Raw genomic sequence first — 20932 nt, forward strand, 5'->3', positions numbered from 1 at the left:
GACCAAAATTGTCCTCCCACATGGGGACCGAGTTCATGAAACTGTCACCAGACTCGGAGGGCTGAATTTTGACTTGCTTGTAAACAGAAACAAAAGGCTGATTTGTGGAAGGATAGGGAAAATAAACATTTGTGAAGTCCTTAAAGACATTTCACAGAGTTAGATACAGCTACAAAAACATTACACCGCAACTTCTGTGGCCTCAGAGGCTCTGACATATACCATATGCTGGCAGGGCATAACAGATATCTTCAAATAACTGTGTATAAAACCCTTCCCTACAGGAAAACTTTGTTTTCATTATTGGAAAGAAAGAAAGAAAGAAAAAAGGTATATTCTGCAAGCTATTTCCCTGTTCTGTACTTACACAGCACTCAAACCACCCCAGTCACACGTCCTGGGCCATCACACGTCAGCCCACGATGCTGCAGAGCAGAAGAGGCAGCCCAAGTCACCTGGGGCTCAAAACAACTGCCTGCCAGTGCCGTGTTTTTTACCCCAGGCCTGTCCTCTTTCACCTCCAGGATCTGTGACAGAGAGAACAACTGTTTAACAACAAGATCAGGTTATTTTCTTGCACAGCTTTCAGGGTAAGCACAAGCAAGGAGCCATCTTCAGAATAAATTCTTGAGAAGCAACGTGCATAACCAGAGCATCTTCTCTACAAGAGAGAGATGTAAGAGGACTGTATAAAAAAAAAGGCTGCTATATGAAATCCATCTATTTAAAATACTGTTTATTTGTGATTTAACATTAATTAGCATTACATCTATGAGCAATTTCAGATAACATTTATATATTTTCCACAGGACACAAGAGTTGGCTGGCTCATTCTTTATGCCAAAGCAAGTAAATAGAGGCATTAGCAAAAGGTGCAAATAGTTCACGGTTGCATTTTAAAAAATATTTATGCACATTGCATTCATTTAGATATATCTTTAAAAAAGTTATGAAAAGCGTAGTTCACAGGTTACTGTTTCTACATATGTTGTAATACAACACAAATAATGTAGAACATAAAAAACAAAGTAAGCAACTGAAAGTTTCCACTATGATTAAAAACACTGATTCCAGTATTTAGTGATAGCTAGAAAATTGTTTCCAGGATCCATTCCAACATCGCATTATCACACTTACACGGTCAAAGCTAACCAGCCCCGAACATGCTATAATCAACATTTTTGCATGCCAAACCACTCTCCAGCCATATTTAACAACTATATATGGTATAATATTTCAACTGGCAATTTGGGAATCACATGGATGTTAAAAATGTACGTCCTATTGCGATGACTGATTTACAGACATTTGACACAGCGAAGAAACCCCTATGTTAATTTCTATGTTTAGTTTGTATTTACAATACAGTAAAAGTACTAAAATGACAATACAAGTAAAAATGAGTAAGTGGCAGTACCACCCTTACCCATGGCACTAGGCTCTGATTTGCTCTGGGTTCATCCAAAGGACAACACAGATTCACAAGACCCTTTTACAATTTGAATGAAACAGAATTAAAAACCCACAGTGTTGCACTCTGTATGAATCCATACAAATTATTTAAAACATCTAATATGGAAATGTCACTCTGCTGATTTAATAAAAATATCCCGCAATCCATATCATATATTTAAAAAAAATAATCACCGAACTTTTACTTTCTTTGTCTCCTCCTATTTTCCTACTATTTCACTTTCCCTTTTAACAGTTTTGTTTCCTTCATTTGGTTATGTTAAGAGATTATTTTTCTTCATTCATTAGCTATACCATGAGAGAAAAAAAGAACAACCCATGACTAATTTTTAAACATGAATCCAGTTCAATTTTATATGCTTTTATCTTTTGATTTCTAAGTCCCTGGATTCCTGAATTATATTTAAGTATATTCTAAACCAAGCATTCTTAAATACACTCTAACTATTAAATGCTTGGTTCACATGCTTATAATACCTTTATACTGAATGGTATACAAACATTTGAACATATAAAATCTTCTTTTTGTTTTGCCAGTTAAACTAAATTATCAATGTTAAGTGTATAAAATCCCCCTTCTTGAAAAATAAGGGTTTCCCCCGCCCCAACTGATAGAATAAAAAAGAAGTCTTCAAAAATTATATTTCACTAAAATGAAATATTTGGCAAAAAAGTTATTGAATAATGGAATTCTTTAGACATTTTGTATAATTCCAAATAAACTTTCTCTTACACAGTTTTTCCCCTAATATTATGTGCCAGTGTATAATATTTCTATGTGAGCTAATCTTAAAAAAGATTTAAAGGTGTGCTGTTAATATGTACCCACTCAAACAGGGGTACAGAAACATAAAATATATGGTCAAAAATCACAATACAAAAATGTATGATCTGGTTTCCAAATGAGACAGCAGTTCTAAAAAGTCATATGATCACTCAACAGTAACTTTAATAAAGACTCTTAAACTGTACTGAAAATTTTAAGGTCTGCAAAATACTCCAAGCAGAACTTGCTGCTGCATACTGTGATGGTATTTGACCTTGCTATGATGGTAATTGAGCACCTGCCAGTGTAGTTCTACATGAAACTAAGCAATGTTTCCAGCCCTCATAGCAATTTTGGACACAGTTAAGTGAGAGATGAATTAACTTTCAATTAACATGAAAAGTTTTTTTTTGTTTCTTTGTTTTTTGTTTTTTTCTTAAAGCAAAACCTCTTCCAGTTTCTTTTTGTTTAGGTTAAAAGTCCAGTTACTGCACACCCCTAACACTACGCTGTTAATGGAAAACTTAAACGTTTAAAATGTGCAATGTCTCCCCACAACAGAACTGCACTTATGCTTCTACCTTCTCCTTCTTTTTACTCTTTTTCAGGAAGGATGGGGTGCGGAATTTCTTCTTCTTCTTTGATGGGGATTTGGAAGGTGACCCTTCAGGGGACAGGGCCTCTTCTATCTTTTCAGAGCTTTTGATGGTAATCTCTACGCTCTCCACAGTACTTGTGGTTAACTGACTGACCCTCTTGGTGAGATCCTCTTCCACGTCATGTGCATCTTCCTTCCCGTTCACCACCACGACCGGCATCTCCACAGATAATAGGTTTGCATTCTGGGTATAGAAATCCTCATGGTTTTCTGAAAGAGCAAATGATTTTCCAATTATTTTATGTACACCACTTTGCAAAAAAACCCGCAGTATAGAAACAAATTCCGCGAGTCTGGACTCTGATCCAAAGAACGAAACCCAGAGTGCTCAGATGGGGGTTTTTCCCCTTTATCCACACTCTTCGTTGTTGTAAGCAGAGAATACTGTGAAAATGTCATCAAAGGAAAATGGGCTGAAAAGTCTAACCTTATCTCTGCCAGGTGCATATGCAGATCAAACTGTAGAGAGTATGTACAAATACAGTCTACATAGCATGCATGTCTCAAGCACACTTAAAATTACACGTTACTGCAAGAGACTAATTCCATACAGAAGTCTTTGGAGAACTTCCCTTTCAAAATGCCTACTTAGACTTTGCTGGGAAAGTCTTAGGCAAAAAACCTAATCTTAACATTTTCAATAAAATAAAAGAATAATATCTATTTCCTTCACCTGATTAATATATAAGTTTCTGCATGCCCTGTGTTGTTTTCTGTTTATGAGAATTATGTATTAGAAAAGACTGGGAAAAATAGATGTCTGGATAAAGTCCCTCCCAGACTTTGTAAAAGTGGGCTCTTTCTGGCTCAGTTGACTTCATGCAAGTGTAAGAATGCAGCAGAAGAGTGGATGACTTGGATTATTGGAGCCACTGGCATTGTACAGAAATTGCATGGAATACCTTCTAATTTTTCTGGGACATTTTGCGGGGATTGAGTTTGTGACTGAATTTGTGACACAGATGAACCGTCATCTGAGAATAATTCCTGTTCAGCATCTGCAGGACAAGACTGGAGTTAGTAGCCATGCAAAAGTGAAAGTCAAGCAAGAGTGTCAGTGCTACAAGATTTACAGCTCTGCTATAGCATTGCCTTGCTCAGGCTGACAACTTCACCAAGTTACAATACACAGTTAAAACACTACAGAATTGTGGATTTACATGTTTTATCTGCTAAAAATCATTATATGTTAGTTTTTTAATAGAAAGCATAAAAAAGGGTGGCAGGGTTGCATTTCAAGTGCCATGCCCCATGGTCACTGTCTGCTGTTACAATAAGCTATTGTACTATGTCCTTAATGTGACATGTAACAACATTGGTTTATTACACAGAATTAGTGAAGAAGAAATCACAGTGTTATTGTAAAAAAAAACATATAAAAGATCAACACTGAATTAGTAATTCTCTATGAAACAGTAGTATTGGTAGTATTGGAAAAAGATGTAAAAAGTGAAAGTAGATGAGTCTTGCACACTGGGAGAAAAGACGAAAAATGAAAGAAGCCAAGACCAAACATCTCAGTAAACTTTAGCTCAGTTGGGCACATCTAACTTTAATATCAACTCTGAGGGAGAGGTTGGACTAAGATGACCTTCACAGACTCTCCAACCTGAAGTCATTCTATGATTCTGACAAGAAAATTCATCATGTTAAAGTGTATTTCTGTCAACCCCGTTTCTGTGCAAACCTTTCATTGCTTCATTTTACCACTAACTAAAGCAAAAGAACAAACAACATTTAAAAAAAGAACTCTACCACCTCAAGGAACGGTTAGTTCTCAAGTAGCTGTATGTGCTAATAATTAACATGTATTCCATTTTTACAGCAGGTATTTTCCCACTCATTATTAAAATGTAAACCCCAACCATTTAAACCACAGCACTGACCTTCCAGCCCTTGCTGCTTGCGCTCAATTGTTTTCTTGTACTCTTCCAGCTCCTTCTCAGTGAGATGGCTGAACGGGTTGGGTGGTGCCGGTGGCGCGTGCTCATCATCAAATTGCATTGGCTGGAAAAGAGAACACCACAGAATTTAACAGTTAAAAAAATAAGCAAGAAGCAAGATGTACAGGGATAACGTCTCTTTTTTCGCCCAAAGTTTGTGACTCCAGACTCACAGGGAATACAGAATTAAAACACAGATGCATCCAGACAAAAGGCATTCTCATAATAATGAATACTGACTGCTGAGCTGTAAAAAAATTACCCTTTTGCAGCAGTTGGGTAACTAGTTGGGGATTTTTTTTCGTTTGGGTGCTTTGTTCTCTTTTTTAAGCATGGGGGCACAGCTTCAGAGTAGAGATCTGCCTCAAGAGCTTACACTTCAGGGCCTCTACACAGAAGTGAAACTCCTTTCACACAGCTGATCCTAACAGGGATTCAAAAATGAGGTTTCCCTATTTTCTACAGATGCCCAAGTGCTATGATTTTTTTTTTTTTGCAGGAAAGTAACTGCGCTCATGCTCCTGTTTAGGAATCTAAGTGGAAGATCTCCAAGATGAATCTTACAAAGACAAATTTTAAATTTATTCTTGTGTTGAAAGAAAACTCATTTGCAAAATATTCTTTTTGTCTGAAATAAATAAGAAAACTCAGTATTATCTCAAAACAATAGTTGAAACCAAAATGAGAAAATAGGATGTACTAACTCATGGATAGTTGAAAACTCCTAGATTTATAGGTTTCCAATTACAATTCACCACAGTTTGTTGGATAACCTTATTAGGGATATCTGTATTGCTTGGAAGTAAGTATATTCTATTCAAGAAAAGATTAGTGTGGACAGGCAAGAACCTGGAAAACCTCCCTCCCAGTAAGAAGCCTGTTTCTAATGAAAGCTGTGTCTTCTACATGGCCACATCCCACCTTTTAAACTCAGGTATTTCTGGGCCTCAATCACTACCTGTAACAGCAGTTCCACAGACTAATGAAGATTATTTTTGGCCCCATGCATTGCAAAGTTCATCCTCTCTCACTTAGACAGGGTCCTCCTTCATTAATATTAATAATGGCAAACTTAACGTGCATGTCTCAGTTTGAAACTACCATTTCTAACCTCTAAAATGAAACACAAATAAAATGTATCACACCTCTGAAATCTGGTACGAAAACAATCAGTTCTAACAAATTGTTTAAAAAGAAAATGGCCCAAACTGACATTTGAAAGACAGGCAGCCAAACAGCCCGAACAGCTGTAAATTAGTGAATTATGTTGTACTCACTGAACTTGGCTTTTTATCCACAACAATCCCCGCGAGCAGCTGAGATTGTGGTCCTGCTGTCTTCAGGTCATATCGGTTTTGCTCCCTTATCTATATAGAGAAAGTAAACCTGGTTAGAAACAGGTATTTCTCTTTAACAAATCCTATGCCTTGCAAAGCCACTAACACAGTGAACGGCTGGAGGATCAAGCTGTATGCTGCTGCTGCACCTAAAAACTAAGAACTCTTCTTCCATCTCTAAATACACAGCATATGTTATTTAGTTTTTGCAGTACTCCCAAATATCCACCATAGTCCCAGCTCCTGCACTGCATCATGTATGCCAATATTTAGAAATAAGCTCCATGGAATAGTCTCTGAACCTGTCCTCCCCACCTCATAAATGACACGTGTTCAGCTACTGGAGAGAACTCTGTGGTCATAAAGACTGGTAAAGTTTTTCCTTCTGTGAATAGCTTATTTTGTTCCCTAAACTGATAGCCCTAGCTTCAAATTGTCACTGCTTAAGAGACTGACAGATTGGATATGACTACCAATACAGATGATATAAAAAAATTCTACAGCAGAAAATTAGGAATAAACTATCTATGAGTTTATGATAGAATAAACTATCACTATGAGACAGTAACATGCATGAATTTAAAAATCACTGCCTGGGACACATATTATTAATCTCTAGATGATTAGAGGGTGCCTTTCCAGTTCTGAGGAAAGGATTTATTCCTTCTAACTCCAGTCCCCAAGGATACTGATGTAGTGCTTTCCAAAAAAGAAAAAAATATGTAATCAAATGAAAAATGTCCCGAATATCTGGTAATATAATTATGCTGAGGGTGGAGTATTTGGTCAGTCTGATAGTCAGTGTCTTACATGCTGGAAGGGAAAAGCAGTGAGATATTTCTGTTTACAGAGAGGTCCAAAAATAATCCCTCATTTTCTTTTTTCTACTGCCATTAGAAAGAGAACTGGATCACAAAACTCCAGCCTAATAAGCACGAGGCAAATTAAAACAGAGCAGAGCAAGATTAGAGTCCAAGATTGAATCACGCTGTAGATGACGTACAGCAACTCGGTTCATGTTGACACCTAATTATCCACTAAATATAACACTAAATAGCAGGGACTACCCTTTCCAATCTATCATTTCCAGAGTTAATACTCATCATAAATCATCCTTCAGACTATTGCACTCAAAATTTAAATACACACATATTACGTATGTATCCACAGACTTCACGTATGTCACACATTTAAATACATGCTTTTTAGTGCCAAAAATCACATACAGTGTAAGAAACTTCTTAATAAAATCAAAACATCTGAAAATGTTATTTTATTGCTCTGCTGAATCATTACTTGAACATATAATTTTACTTGGAAATGTTACAGTTTTCAGTATATTACACTTCTTTTACCTTATTTCTCTTTTCCAACACTTCACTTGGGTTTGTGTTTAGAGGGACAAATTGGTTTGGATCTTCAATTTTGATTGGCGTTCCTCCACTAGTCTTGGAGGAGTCGTCAGCTTTCATCCACTTAAAGGGGGAGAAAAAAAAAAAAAGAAAGAAGCTAAAACCCCCAGCATGATGGAGAGGAACAATTCTCAGTGTTGCCTTACTGCTAAAGAAGAGATATAAAGCAAGGACTTTCTGCCTTTATTCTCAGTTCCACATGACACCCACAAAGTAATCCTAACTCCTTACAGGTTTATGTGTTTGCCTAAGAGGATTTAAGTTGCCTTGAACATTTACAATTAAGACTACTTTTTTGTAAACACTGAAATACATTTCTGAAAAAAAGTTACTGTGTGCTAATGACACTGTATTTAGGAAGGATCACATCTCCTAGTAACTGGCACAGAGATCCAGAGCCCTTGTTCATGCAATCAACTTCCACCTCTGCACATTCTGACTGCATTTTTTTCCCCCTTCATGAGCCGAGTTTCCTTCTAAACTTAAGTTTAGAAACCTGCCAGCAGGAGGAGCTGATGCTTTTGCAGTTGTACTGTGCAACTCGGAGCAGCCAATAGCAAATAACACACTTTGTAGTCCCAGGAAAGCCACCTCTCTGCAGGCTGAAAACTTAAGTGGAAGCATCTTGGTGAGCTGCAGGAGGCGGGGAAAAAATCTTGATCATCATTCAAAGCTGTAGCATGAACAGACTCCTTCAAAGCTGTTTTCAGTAGGCTCACAAACAGCAAAGGGGCAGCTAGAGATGGATTAGAGCTTGTGTCTCCCTTGTGTAAAACGAGAACCACCCTTGGGTGGTTTAAAACCTTACTATGTTTGTTGGTTAACTAACGGCACAAAAAGATCCAGCAGAAAACCCGTTTTCTACTTCAGGAATCAGAACAGTTAGTAACAACAGAGAAATAACTGTTAAATTTTATCATAAACTGTTACTCTTCCAAACAATTAACCTCCCCCTCTCACCAAACAGAGGGCACCCTTAGTACTAATGTCATTAAGTCTTTGAAAAGCCTATTTTAATTTGCTCAATAAACTTGTTTGCTAATCCTGTTAAAGATTTTCTCATTAAAACTCTGCATAATTTACTTTCAAATAGGGCAAAAATGAAGTGGCTGCCCAAAATCTCTACCTACCGTGATCTTAGTCCTGGGACTGGTTTCCCCGTTCCAGGACTCCTCAGGCACATTAACTTTCAAGTATGTGTTTGGAGAGTTCAACCATCTTGTCTTTTCTCTCTGTTGCTTCTGTGCAAGGAATTTCAGGGGGGAAAGTGGGACTGTATCATCTTCAAAGGAAAAGGCAGTCACAGTGGCTGGGATCTCAACATCACTCTTATGTCTGGGTTTTTCCCTGACTAGTGGTTGCCTATAGGCATAGCCAGTTCTGTATCCCTACAGAGAAGTAAAAGAGAAAGATCACTTAAAAAAATAAATAAAAGGAATTATTTATTAAAAATCAGAAAAAAGGTATCCAAAGTAGTAATGGATTTTTTGTGCTGCCCTATATGCATTAAACAGGTCCACGGAGTTATCTTCAGAGACCCGGTTAGTGGTGTTGTCCAGTATTAATTCATACTATTTACGTTCAAGAGACCCATTTACAGAAGCCACAATTTCCCTGGGCAACCTGTTCCAGTGCCTCACCACTTTCACAGTAAGGAATTTCTTTCCAACATCTAATCTAAAGCAGCCAGTTTAAAACCACTGCCCCTTGTCCTGTCACTATCTGCAAATATAAGAAGTCCCTCTCCCTCCTTTTTATAAGCCCCTTTAAGGTACTGAAAGGCCTCAGTGAGTTTTTCCTGGAGCCTTCTCTTCTCCTAATACTGAAGTTAATAACAAAATATACAGAGGGAATCTGCCATGTCTATTTACTAGGTGGTAATTACAATATATTTTTACTATTAAGCTACTACAGTGTAAAGAGCAAATCATGTTTTCAAGATGGCTGGACAAAATAAAAGTTCAAAGCATTATAAATTCCTATCAAGAAAAAATACCACTGTCAGAAATGGTGACATATGACAAACTAAACCAATTAGAAGAGATTTTACATACACAAAGTTACTCTGTCTTCTTTTTAAAAATCACAAAGAAACCAGAAAAAAACTGTTTGCTTTCCAGAAGCTAATCCTGCACTCGAAAGCTTACAGGGACCATAGGGACAGTGCCATCCATGTGCTCTCACCAGGTTGTCCAGCATCCGCATGAGGGCTTCAAATTCTTGCTCCCCAACTTTCCATTTATGTTGGGAAGCCATATTAACTCCACCTCCTCCCATCGCTGCCACGGCGTGCGTGGAAGGCTTGAACTTCTGCAGATCCAGCAGTAGGAGATTGTCTATCCCACCTGCTCCAGCTAATGCATGAACCTGGGGACATCAACGATTATTTCATTTGTGATAAAGCCTTTGTATTCTCTGCTTTTCTGAATTCGCAGCACAAGCATGCTGAAATACAAGCTGCAGTTACTTCTCAGGCTAGTTTTCTACTGTGCAAAAAATGTGTTAAAATATATAGCAAGTGACTGTTATGGCAAGGATTAGATAGATCATCTGCTAATAATTGCACTTTTAAAGGAGTAGATTCAAACACTTCCTTTCAGAGTACCTTGAAAGGGTCCTTCTGCATCACAAGATTAAAAATTTTTCATTTTTGTATCTGTTTCAAAATGCACCAGTGACTGAACTCAAAATGAATGGCAAGGCAAGGGAGGAAAAGAAAGAAGTGTGAGACTGCCATTTGCACCTACAAATGCCCCCTTGGGAGGACAGGATCAGTGCTGAACAAGTGAAAGCAAAGCAATGAAGTTTCTGGGGATGGGCTTAAAAGTTATGGAAGGTGAGAACACTTTCAGCTGTCTCTCTCCACAGGTCACAGATAACATCTCGATACCTAACCAGGTAGTTAGACAAAATGGAAACAAATGATTTTGGGGCTTAAGTTATTTTTAACTTAAATGCCACCCCCTACCGTTGCTCTGAAGACTCTTTAATTTGGTTTTACAAATCTCTGATCATAGAGAGAAGCTTCTTGTCACAACATACAGCTTCAACAGACGAGCCAGTTCCGAGAGACCCTCAGTCACACTTCCACGTGCAGCCAGTGCCACCAAATCTATCATCCCCCAGATTCTCTGCACGAAGCTCACTCTGCACAGCATGGAACAAAACCTGTACCCTTCAGAGTGTAACACCACTGTGTGTGAGTGACTGTGTCACTCCTCCCAGAATGAGCATTTGTGCCGTTCCCTCTGTGTTTTCCCGATTATTCCAATTTCTCTGACTTTGGACTGGCATACATGATTACTGGATTTCACAACCCCAAATACTGTGTAGAAGAAATCTTGTCATCTGGGATGTAACCTGCAACTCTGAAGCATAAGTGTTTGAAATTAAATACAGATAAATTCTCTCTCACCTGTGTTTCACAGGCCAGCTGCACATTGAAAATATAGTGGAATGCTTCTTCCAGTGTCTCTCCCAGTGCTACCACACCATGGTTTCTCAACACTAATACCTAGTAAATGAAGACACTAATGTTAAATGGTAGAAACTGGCACAGGACATGAAAATCGTTTATGAAGAGCATGAAGGAGGTTGAATACCTTGCAACTGGGTCCAAGAACTTTTTGAAGCTGAATTCTCTCTTCCTGTTCATCAAGAGATCCCTGGTAGTTGTAATAAGCAACATCTCCCAGAATCAGAGCCTCTTGTGATATGGGAAGGATGCCACATTTCATAGAGGAAACCTGTTTCATGGAAATGAAGTGCTGATAATTAGGAATAAAAGAAACTTAAAACTCACATCTCAACCACCCAAGCCTTAGTAGGATGTACTGTTGTATCTTTGCTACAAGAGAGACAAACTCTCCACGGTGAAAGCTTAGAATCAATCCCTCCCCATCAGACTAGTTTCCAATAGGGTGACAGAGGTGTTCCCACCCCGCCTAGGAACAGATTCATTAGAAGAAAATACAAATTAACCCAACTGAGTTAGTTTTTGTGAATTTTTATCTATGTTTAATTCTCAGCATAAGCTTACTCGATGTTTTTTTTTTCCTTCTTTCCCATATTTATAATTTCAAAAAGGTAGTATAAAAGAAATCATTCATCCCTTTTTTTTTTGTCTGTGGTCAAGGAATGCATATATTTTTATAGATAAATAAATTCATATTATTGTATTTCAAACCAATTCTTTCAAGCTTCCTTACATTTTTATCACTATTATGCAGACCACTTTAAATTTATGTTAATTACGACACTTTAATAGTGACGTAAATCCAAACTGAACATACCTACTAATTAAACCACTTAAAAAATGGAGCTTCATAATGCAAATGATGATGTATGCAGCATAATATATTGTCTGGGATGCTGTAAATGAAGCACATGTAAACTATATACTTTACAACCCCCACAACCTGGCCATAATAATATCTAAGCATCACTTCATTCCTATCCCATCTCACTGCGGTGGCCCAGCCCTCTTTATTTGATAACCTCAGACCCTTCTTCACCAGTGTAGAGTCGGTATTAAAAACAAAAGTAAAACTGCCACGAGAGGTGATTCAGATTCAGAAATACACTTCCAAGTTCATGAGGTAAAGCTGTTTTCTTTTACTCTTTATCCAGGGGGAAGACTTACAGCCGCCGTCGCAGGGGTGTGTATGTGTATCACACATCTGACGTCGGGGCGTGTGGAGTAGATGGCCACGTGTGGACTGAATCCCACGCTGTCAATACTGAGGGCTGTACTTCCCTGGTCCACTACATCTCCCAGGATGTTTACCTTAACCTGAAAAAGCCAAACAAACAAATAATATTCAGACAGTTTGCGACAACTACCCTCCCTTTCTTATTTAGTAGCACGTTCCCCTCTACGTATTTGGGGCTCAGAGCACAAAAAAAAGTAGGAGAACAGCCATGAATCTGTGTGTCAATAAACCATCCTGCTGTACAAGCCCTTGATAGTTGTTGGAAGTCCAGCCATAGAAGAAGTAAAGGCAAGACTCTGATACAACATATATTCCACTTCCGTCTAGCTGACCCTTCCTGGTTTCTGACTATTCAAAAATTAATTTGGTTAACATTTCCTACATTTTAAATATGAAGAAAATTGAGCCTCTTGAGAAATGTCCAGTAAGAACATTAAATGCATAAGGAATTTTCAGTTTCATGGGAACATTAATCAACAGGGTCATATCTCAAGATATTTTGTTTTGTTATGTAATGCTATCAATTTCTATCTGGTACCCTTTTCACCTGGAGGTAGTTTATTTACAGATATCTACTGTCATGAAGACCGTGTGGCAGGTTCTGCACCAAAAGATGTGTGATTTAGCAGCTACCATTGCCCAAATAACAGCCTGTAACTTCACCCAGCTCATTTGTTGGGCCCGGGGAAGATATTTGACTTTATTTCCCCACTTAAAACGATAAGAGCTAATTCTACTAACACTTCTTCAGTGGAGTAATTCCATATGTATTATCACACTGTCAGGTTACAAAAGGTTACTGCTACACTGAGGCTATTTGCTGAGCTTCATCAGACAGGAGAAACAAAACTTCACTGCTCTACATTGAAGTTGAAGACAAAGCAACAGAAAGTAAAGCTAAACCCAAGAAGGAACGCTGAGAACAAAGGATGCTAGTATCTAAACAGTTAATCAGCTTTTCATCTAGTGGGTAAATATTAAAAAAAACAAATAACAGGATGATTATAGATTAGAAGTCCATTTTAGCAGCCACAAAAGTATTTTAGGAAACAGGTGGAGCTTCACTGGTTATTAGAGCAGGTGAATCACGTACCAAATTAGAAGCTGAAGCTTCAGAAAAGGACAGACCTCTTGGAATGATTAGAATATGGTCATGTTCTTTGCTTACTCTTACCTGCAAAGGAGGAAGAAAACAGATTACTGATCTAATTAAAACTATTCAGGGGAAAAATAATTTGAGTAAGTAAGATTCTAAATAAAAAATTTTATTCTCTAAAATACTTACTGTGATATACGTATTTGGCAAATGTGCCCACCCAAACAAGTCAGCCAATCTATATAAACTGGCTAACTTGCAACGAGTAAGTTTTTCTCCCTTAACAAACGAGGAGGTATCTATCCCAGGTAGGTCATTGATGGGTGTAATCATTCCATGGCCTGAAAAACAGACAAAAAAAGATGATGGCCACTTGGACAATTAAATGACTTCTATCTGTGCCATTGATCTTCCAGCTGCAGTGCATTTAAGTTGTTAGCCTAGCAGTACCAGCGATTACCAGACTGGAACTTCACTGCTGGGATTTCTAGGGTTGTAATTGAAACACCTGTTATTTTAAGACAGTAGAAGCCATACCTGAATTTAAGTGTTCCTCTCTTTTCAAACATAAGAGAGGTGAAATAAAGGTTTTCCTGAGCTCTCTCCTGAATCAATATCCTATATAGGACTGGAAATGTGCTTTAAGACATTAATCACTAATGAAGTATTTTTACACATTACTTTGGTTTTTTTTTTGTTACAGGACAACACATTCCTTAGGGACTTCTGATACCAATATAACTACTCTGAAGATATATCTCAGTACCTTAATTCAGTCCTAACAAAGAAATTAGGATTAGTGAAAGAGTTCTCAAACCCTTTAAAGGAAGGGATCACCTCTTAACAGAGAAATCACAAAGATCAATTCATCTCTTTGACTTGTGACTACACAGACATACCCTCTTCCCCTCCGTGAATGGATGATATCCTTTGGACAGCTTAAAACCTTTGTTTACAGGGAGAGTTATGACCAGAAGAAGTAAAAGCCATTTTGGTTTTCAACAAAAAGAGTATGCACTCTGAGATCAGTCACCACTGTCTCTGGGTAAATGCAGCAGAGACAAGAGCTGGACACACCATCTCAGTAACCAACCAGAGATGAGAAGATGAGACTGTTTGGGCTCTCTGCTGTTCTCTTCCACTTGTTTTGTTAAATGAACTCTGAAGGACCATTTTAGGACCAATTCTCAAAAAATTATGAATGCTAACAGCTGCCACTGTACTTCAGGCTTCTAAGCTCCTGTACGATGTCCACCCACAGAACCTAAATTGACTTGAGTGTTTCAGTGCTTCATGACTTGGAAAGAAGAACTTGGGTGTTAAATGAAAGATCCCAGTGACATCTCTATAACTAGAGTGCAGACTACAAGCTGTTTTTAACTGTGGGAGTTTGTGTAATGACTCAGTTTGCCAGGGTATTCTTCCCCTCCCTTGTTTTTTTTTTTTTTTTTTTTAGTAACAATTAGCATGCAAGAGTAGAAAAATAAACAATCTGAATGGCAATGTACTTCACATCTCAGTTTATGCCTATGGTAAAACTGCTAATAATAACAGGGCACAACATTTTGTTCCCTAACCCAGTTCAACTTTTATTAGCAAATTATAGAATTGAGTGTGAGGATCCCAACCATTTTGTACATCATTATACAGATTAAAGAACCTGGGAGAAAGAAGCCCAGAAAGGTAAGTTAAGGCCACCATCTGTACTACTTCACAGCTGAGGCAAGCTCTGAGAGAATTTGTATTCAAAGAAAGTGGAGATCCCAACATTGCCAGTGACAATGAAAAAAAAAAAAAAGGGAAAAGTGCAATTATATGTATGATTCACTTACTGAGTGAAGCTGAGGAAAAACCTGTAAAAGTGCTCGCTGTAATGTATTCAGCAATCTGCTGTAAAGCAAGCAGTCCAGTGGGGTTATTGCCCTTCTTCATCTGTTCTTGAATAAGGCATTCCAGATCTTCTCTAAAAGCCTGTAGAAACATTTGAGAATCATCAAGGAAACCTGGCTTTGATAACCATATTTCTATTATAGGTGGGGCTGGTAGTTTTGTCTCTTATTATTGTTACATGAAACTTCCCCTTAGACTTTGTTTTTAGCTGCTTATAACTTTGCCAGACTTTACCCACCCGACCTAAACTTTGTATGCTGGGTATTGGCAATTTGGGGGGCAGAAAGGAGAATTTTGGTCACAGAGGATTAACAACTATTTCCCAGTACAAGACAAGATAAAATGTATTTTTGTAAATGACAAAAAACATTTTTATCAATAATTAAAGTGTTGTCCATATTTTGGAAGAGGTACTTGAAATTTGACCAGGACATGCGGCTTTCAGTACTGTTTTTTAATAATGTAATTCCTGTGTAAATCCATCCAAATTTGATAAAGTTATAAACAACTGGAAAACTGGAGCTCATCCATGCTCAAGGAGTATCACAGACATGCAGAAACTAAAAGGAATGCTGGGATGCTATCTCCTCTCTCTTTCCTTCTCCCAAGGGGAAAAACCCTCCCTTCTTTTCCTGAATAAAATGTCTGCAAGCCCAAGAGATATACCCTTGCGGAACATATCTTGAAAAAGGTTTTCATAGTATCAAATTAAAATACTATGCACTGTGGACAAAGCCTGTTCCTTTGAGATGATAGGCAGTTTATCCCCTATCTGCAGCAAATGCCTGTCCTAGGGCTACTGCAATCCTGACATTTCTAGACTAAGTAAATTCTGTTCCTTCAAACTTCCATTATAGGTTACATTTTCTACCCCTCTCATTATTTCTTGGCAGCATCTTCCAGCTTTTGTCCAAACTAGCAGTACCCAAAGCTGCACACAACACGAGCTGAGGTGTACTGTGAACACTCCTGGCAGTTCATTCCAAAAAGGCATTTGGTGTCTTTACCAGCAGCTGGCTCCCATTATAACTCCAGGCTATTCCCTGTATGTAATTGCTCCTTGCAGTCTGCCTTGCTTAGCAGAGTACTTGCTCTCAATTAAAAAAAGAAAATAGTTCTGTATGACAAATGTGATTTCCTCACTGAATTTTAATTTAGGCCTTCAAAACGCCCACTTTGTTGGGCAAAATCCACCAATCTCATGACAGGCTGTTCATCAACAGGTTTTGACTCTGCAAGAGAGAGTGCTACTGGACTCATAAAAAGCATCCTCAAGACTCTACTTGATATGGCCTCTCAGTTGGACAGTTGAGCTTCCATAACTGCACTTGAATTATCAAGTTTTCAGACACCTGTGCTCTCTTTAGAATAATTTTGCCAGGATTGTGTGCACCTGAGACTTGCCAGACACGTAAAGCCTCTGAAGATTTCCACTGACTGACTGTGCAGTGACCTGTTCCATGGATCTCTCAACACAGACCAGACTATGCTCATGGTGTTTCCTAAACAGCTGAACAACCTCTTGCCAGCCTGAAGGTGCACAGGCAAAGTCAGATTTTTCTCTTCAGTGGCTCATGGAGGTAAGATCTATGCAGCAGGAGAAAGGAGCAGATGAGAGAAAGGAAAGGAGAAACAGGAAATCAAGTGAGGAAAGGAACCTAACTGAGAGAAAAGTGGAAGTATGGGAGGTGCATCAGCAGGGAGAGCCTGTAAGGACCTGACGGGAGGCAGTTATGGGGAGGCAGCTGCCAGAAAAGCAAAGAAGTACTTGTATAAAACAGCAAGTGGTTGGAGAAAACATCCTGACTTCCATCCTTCATCTATGAGCAGATGACGTGAAACCCACTCCCTTCAATCTGATTCAGCTCTGAGGACGGCCATCATCCTCGTGTTCCAATGGCAATGCAGATGCCTGGACCACTGGAAGTTAAGACAAGCAGGGGACTTGTCTTGGCCCCTGCTGCACCTAGAAAATACTCTTTAGGCACAGATATCTTGCCCTCATGCCTCATTTGGCACACAGTGGCTTATTCTCACCAGAAAAAGCAAGTTAGTATTTTTTTTCTCTTCTCGTGGCTCAGCATGTGGCCCTGTCCCTTTTGTGAAGGCTGCAAATACTCTGCTGAGCTGACAATTATTATTTATCTGACAACATTTTCTGTGGGCAGATAATTACTGTAAATCCAAGCGCTTCACAAACATTACCTAATTTCCAGAATGTGCCTTTAAGATGCAGCAAGGCCCCATTATTTCCACAGAATGCCAGTGAGGAGGTCAAGGTAATGATGTTCATCCCTCAAGTTCATTCTGAGAGGCCCAGAGCCCCATTTGCAGAGCACTGGGCAGTAAGTAGCTTCTCACATACATCAAGCTCAACTCTCACTGAAAATTCAAGTGCAGCACTGAGTGGCTAATGCACTGCTGTTCCTCAGGGTATCAAGTGGGATACAAGGAAAATCACAGTCTGAAAAATGGGAAACAGATGATTTGGCATCACTCATGCCTGAGGTCGGCTAGTACCTGAATATGAGCATCTCTCACCAAAGTGGTTCTGAATGAAAAACCACCAAAATGGTTTTGAATGAAAATCAGATGTGCATGATTTATACAGTCCCCTGTAGAAGACAAGGATTTTTCACATAAATAGAAGGTGCATTTTGTTGGTCAAACAGCTCAGAGGGCATAGAAAAAGGAGCTAAGGTTCAACCTCTGTTTTATCAGAAGCGAAAAAAATGTAGAACAACAGAGGTACTTCCTTGGCTCTTGGCACATCACATCCCTCATGTTACAGAACACTTAAAACAGACATTCAGGCACCAGCCATAGTGCCACCTCCCTCCTCTACTGATGGTTCACCATGAGATGATGGCTTTATGTGACTTTCTACTTCTGTTCCTGTGGTCTATTAAGATTGCAGAGATGACTGGACAATATATTTCATCAAGAAACTACACTTATTTTCATATTCTGCCATTCCAAGATATTCGGTTACTTCTCAATTATTACTGAAAGAGGCCCCCTGCAAGAAACTCTGCCATTTCACACTCTGCAAGGCTGAAATGTTCTTTCAGCCTTGTTTACAATATGTATATAAGGGAACTGCACATTTGTAGTCTCCTGGGGGCCGTGTGGAAGACAGAATTCGAGAAATTCATGGAAGCATTTGCTTGGGAGGAGATGGAGATAAACAGTTATCTCTATTATATTAAATCACTCCCACTTCAATTCAACAAGGACTATAAAAAAGACCTGCAAAAACATTCACAGTAAATTCTTACCAGTTATATTTAGACTTCTTTTATAACCTGTACAAGTAATATTGCAGAAAGAAAGGTAGTATAACTGGTAGTATTTTGGGCAATTTTTGACAGAAAGATAGTTTATTTCTCATAGTATTTTTAATTCTTCTGCTTTTTGCTCATGTTGTTTTCAGTCCTCTGAGCTTAGTTTTGCTCTTGGATGCCAACAGTAGTATGTTACACACTTGCTGAGACTACTGCAAATGAGGATTTAGTGTTGTATCAACAATTTTGTTAAACCAAACAAGCAGCATCCCTTAAAGATAATTTTAGAAATAATAGAAGATAAGTAAGAGACAGGAAAGTAGGAAATATGGAGGTTTGGGATGAGCTGTAAAACAGAGGTGAGAATATGGACAAAGTGCATAGAATCAAGTATGTAATTAATCCACATGCCACTGAGTAGTGATGTTTTCTAGCAGCCTTCAGCATGTCACACACGACTCATGCACACTCCTCCATGGACATTTATGAATATTTCTGTACCTTTCATTTGCTGCTGCAAACCTTTAAAACCTACAGAGGTCTGTATGTCCTTAAGTAACTTTCCCAAGAGTGCTCACACAACCTTCCTCCATTTCTGCTAATGGGCACGGAGCCTGGAGACCAAGTGGTTTGGCTTTGCTTTAATTTTTAAGACCGTGATAGGTACATATGTGACATTACGCTGCAACTCCCCACAAGTGATCAAGTAAAAGTCATACTTGAGAGAGATGTTTTCAAAAAGATGGCAAACATGCTGCTCTGGCATAAAGCAGATATTTTTCAAGCAGAAAGGTCACTGGTAATTTCAGATGTAGTATTTGACAAGAAAATGCTGACGAAGTAAAACTGTACTGTCAGATGAATGAAAAACTCTGTTATTCAGCTGTAAGCTCAGCATTGCTCAGTCAAGAGAAAGTTTCAGCTCTGGGATTTAAACAGCTCTTTGGGGTTTTTGCTTGTTTGTTTTAAACCACTACAACTTTAGATACAAGTTAGTACAGTAAGAGCAGTGACTTCTCACAGCAGGGCACCCGAAGTGAAGCAGCCCAGCACTTCATGGCTGTCCACGATCCCATCATCAACAGAGCTGCAACACTTCTGGACTTGGACAACCTTTGTGCCCACACCAGTGCCACAGCTGGATAACCCGTCCTGCCATAGCTGAGAATCTCTTCCTGTTTGCACAAGCATCCTTCTGCCTTCAGTGAGTTCATCTGCCCAGCCAAGCACCTGTGTCCCCCCTCGTTTGTGCTGAAACAGCTCCCCAAGCACCCCACTGAAAGTCTGCATAGGGAGCAGTCTGTGGTATGACAACTGGGCCCAGAACAGCTACCAGAAAAGAGGTAAAGCAACTTTTCAGACAAGGTACACAACTGGGAGGATGCTGAGTAGAGCTTTTATTCACCTGGCAGCAGCAGACACCCAAGCGAGCAGCCTGGCCTGGGTATGCTGCAGGATGCTGCTCTGCTCCCATCTCACCTTCTCAATGTCACTCCACCACCTTGATTGGAGACATGAATTTACCCACAACTCAACAGTAAAAATAAACAGGGCAGCTCAGCCTGCTCCTAAAACTGTTTCTAGAACTCCACTCTTTCCGAAACTGCGGTCAGCTCTTTTAAACCACCTTAGGCAGCCTTACACAGTACTGCAGCTGGCAGAACAGCCACAGCTTTTCTTGATGGAGTCATTAGTAGCACGATTAGGTCAAGGACTTTCTAATACCATAAAATTACTTCTCCAGAAATATTTCCAATCATCTTCCAAATACACATCATAAACTCAGGCAGTTTAGATGCAAGAATCTTACAATTTAGATCTGTAACAGCTCTCTGAATCTCAAGTTAGAAGCCTTGGTTCTCACTCAATTACTGCCATTTTCTTTCAGAAGAAAAGTCAAAGTGTGAGCTGACAGTGTAAATTTGGGCTTTTAAGAATCAAAGCAACATTTGCATGTACCAGTTGACAACCAGTATTTTTCAGTCAACACATGCAGAAAAACTGGAATAACCAACCTGTTAGAATAGCCTATTTTACATGGATACACACGTAAATATAGCACAGAATAATGATGCTGCTAAAGAATTTGGTATAAATCTCTTCATCTTGGTAGGCAGCTCTCTGAGGATATTAAGAAGTACACAGGCTCATAAATATTTTTACCATCTATTTTGTTTCTTGTTTGTTGGCCACTGATTTCTCCATGTATCCACTCAAAAGAAGTAGAAAAAAAAATAGTAAGAAAAACCCCAGTGGTATACAGGTCATCTACAAATAGTCCACATCATTGCAAACCTTTAAGGAGAGAAAGCACGTGCTCACATCACGACTAATTACAGTAATGTCCAAACAGTCTCATGT

The 20932-nt window shown here is 38.9% G+C and overlaps 1 protein-coding gene across 4 annotated transcripts in view; it reads right to left on the bottom strand.

The window, feature by feature from the left end:
- Positions 1 to 719: 719 nt before the first annotated feature.
- The window catches only part of ADD3 (adducin 3), a 98182-nt gene continuing 77969 nt past the window's right edge, over positions 720 to 20932 (bottom strand). For 3 of the 4 annotated variants that reach the window (XM_050305476.1, XM_050305478.1, XM_050305477.1), the window contains 13 exons: positions 15230 to 15368; positions 13587 to 13738; positions 13395 to 13475; positions 12232 to 12381; positions 11192 to 11335; positions 11005 to 11103; positions 9774 to 9956; positions 8720 to 8977; positions 7533 to 7652; positions 6118 to 6207; positions 4784 to 4904; positions 3800 to 3895; positions 720 to 3107 (listed from right to left, as the gene is read on the bottom strand). In XM_050305476.1, the coding sequence (XP_050161433.1) occupies positions 2809 to 3107; positions 3800 to 3895; positions 4784 to 4904; positions 6118 to 6207; positions 7533 to 7652; positions 8720 to 8977; positions 9774 to 9956; positions 11005 to 11103; positions 11192 to 11335; positions 12232 to 12381; positions 13395 to 13475; positions 13587 to 13738; positions 15230 to 15368 (1932 nt within the window). In that variant the 3' untranslated portion in view covers positions 720 to 2808. The remainder of the gene's footprint in view (positions 3108 to 3799; positions 3896 to 4783; positions 4905 to 6117; positions 6208 to 7532; positions 7653 to 8719; positions 8978 to 9773; positions 9957 to 11004; positions 11104 to 11191; positions 11336 to 12231; positions 12382 to 13394; positions 13476 to 13586; positions 13739 to 15229; positions 15369 to 20932) is intronic. The other variant, XM_050305479.1, reaches the window with a different exon arrangement.

Source organism: Myiozetetes cayanensis, unplaced genomic scaffold, assembly GCF_022539395.1.
Source record: "Myiozetetes cayanensis isolate MyiCay16 unplaced genomic scaffold, myiCay2020 scf10, whole genome shotgun sequence".
Lineage (NCBI taxonomy): Eukaryota > Metazoa > Chordata > Aves > Passeriformes > Tyrannidae > Myiozetetes > Myiozetetes cayanensis.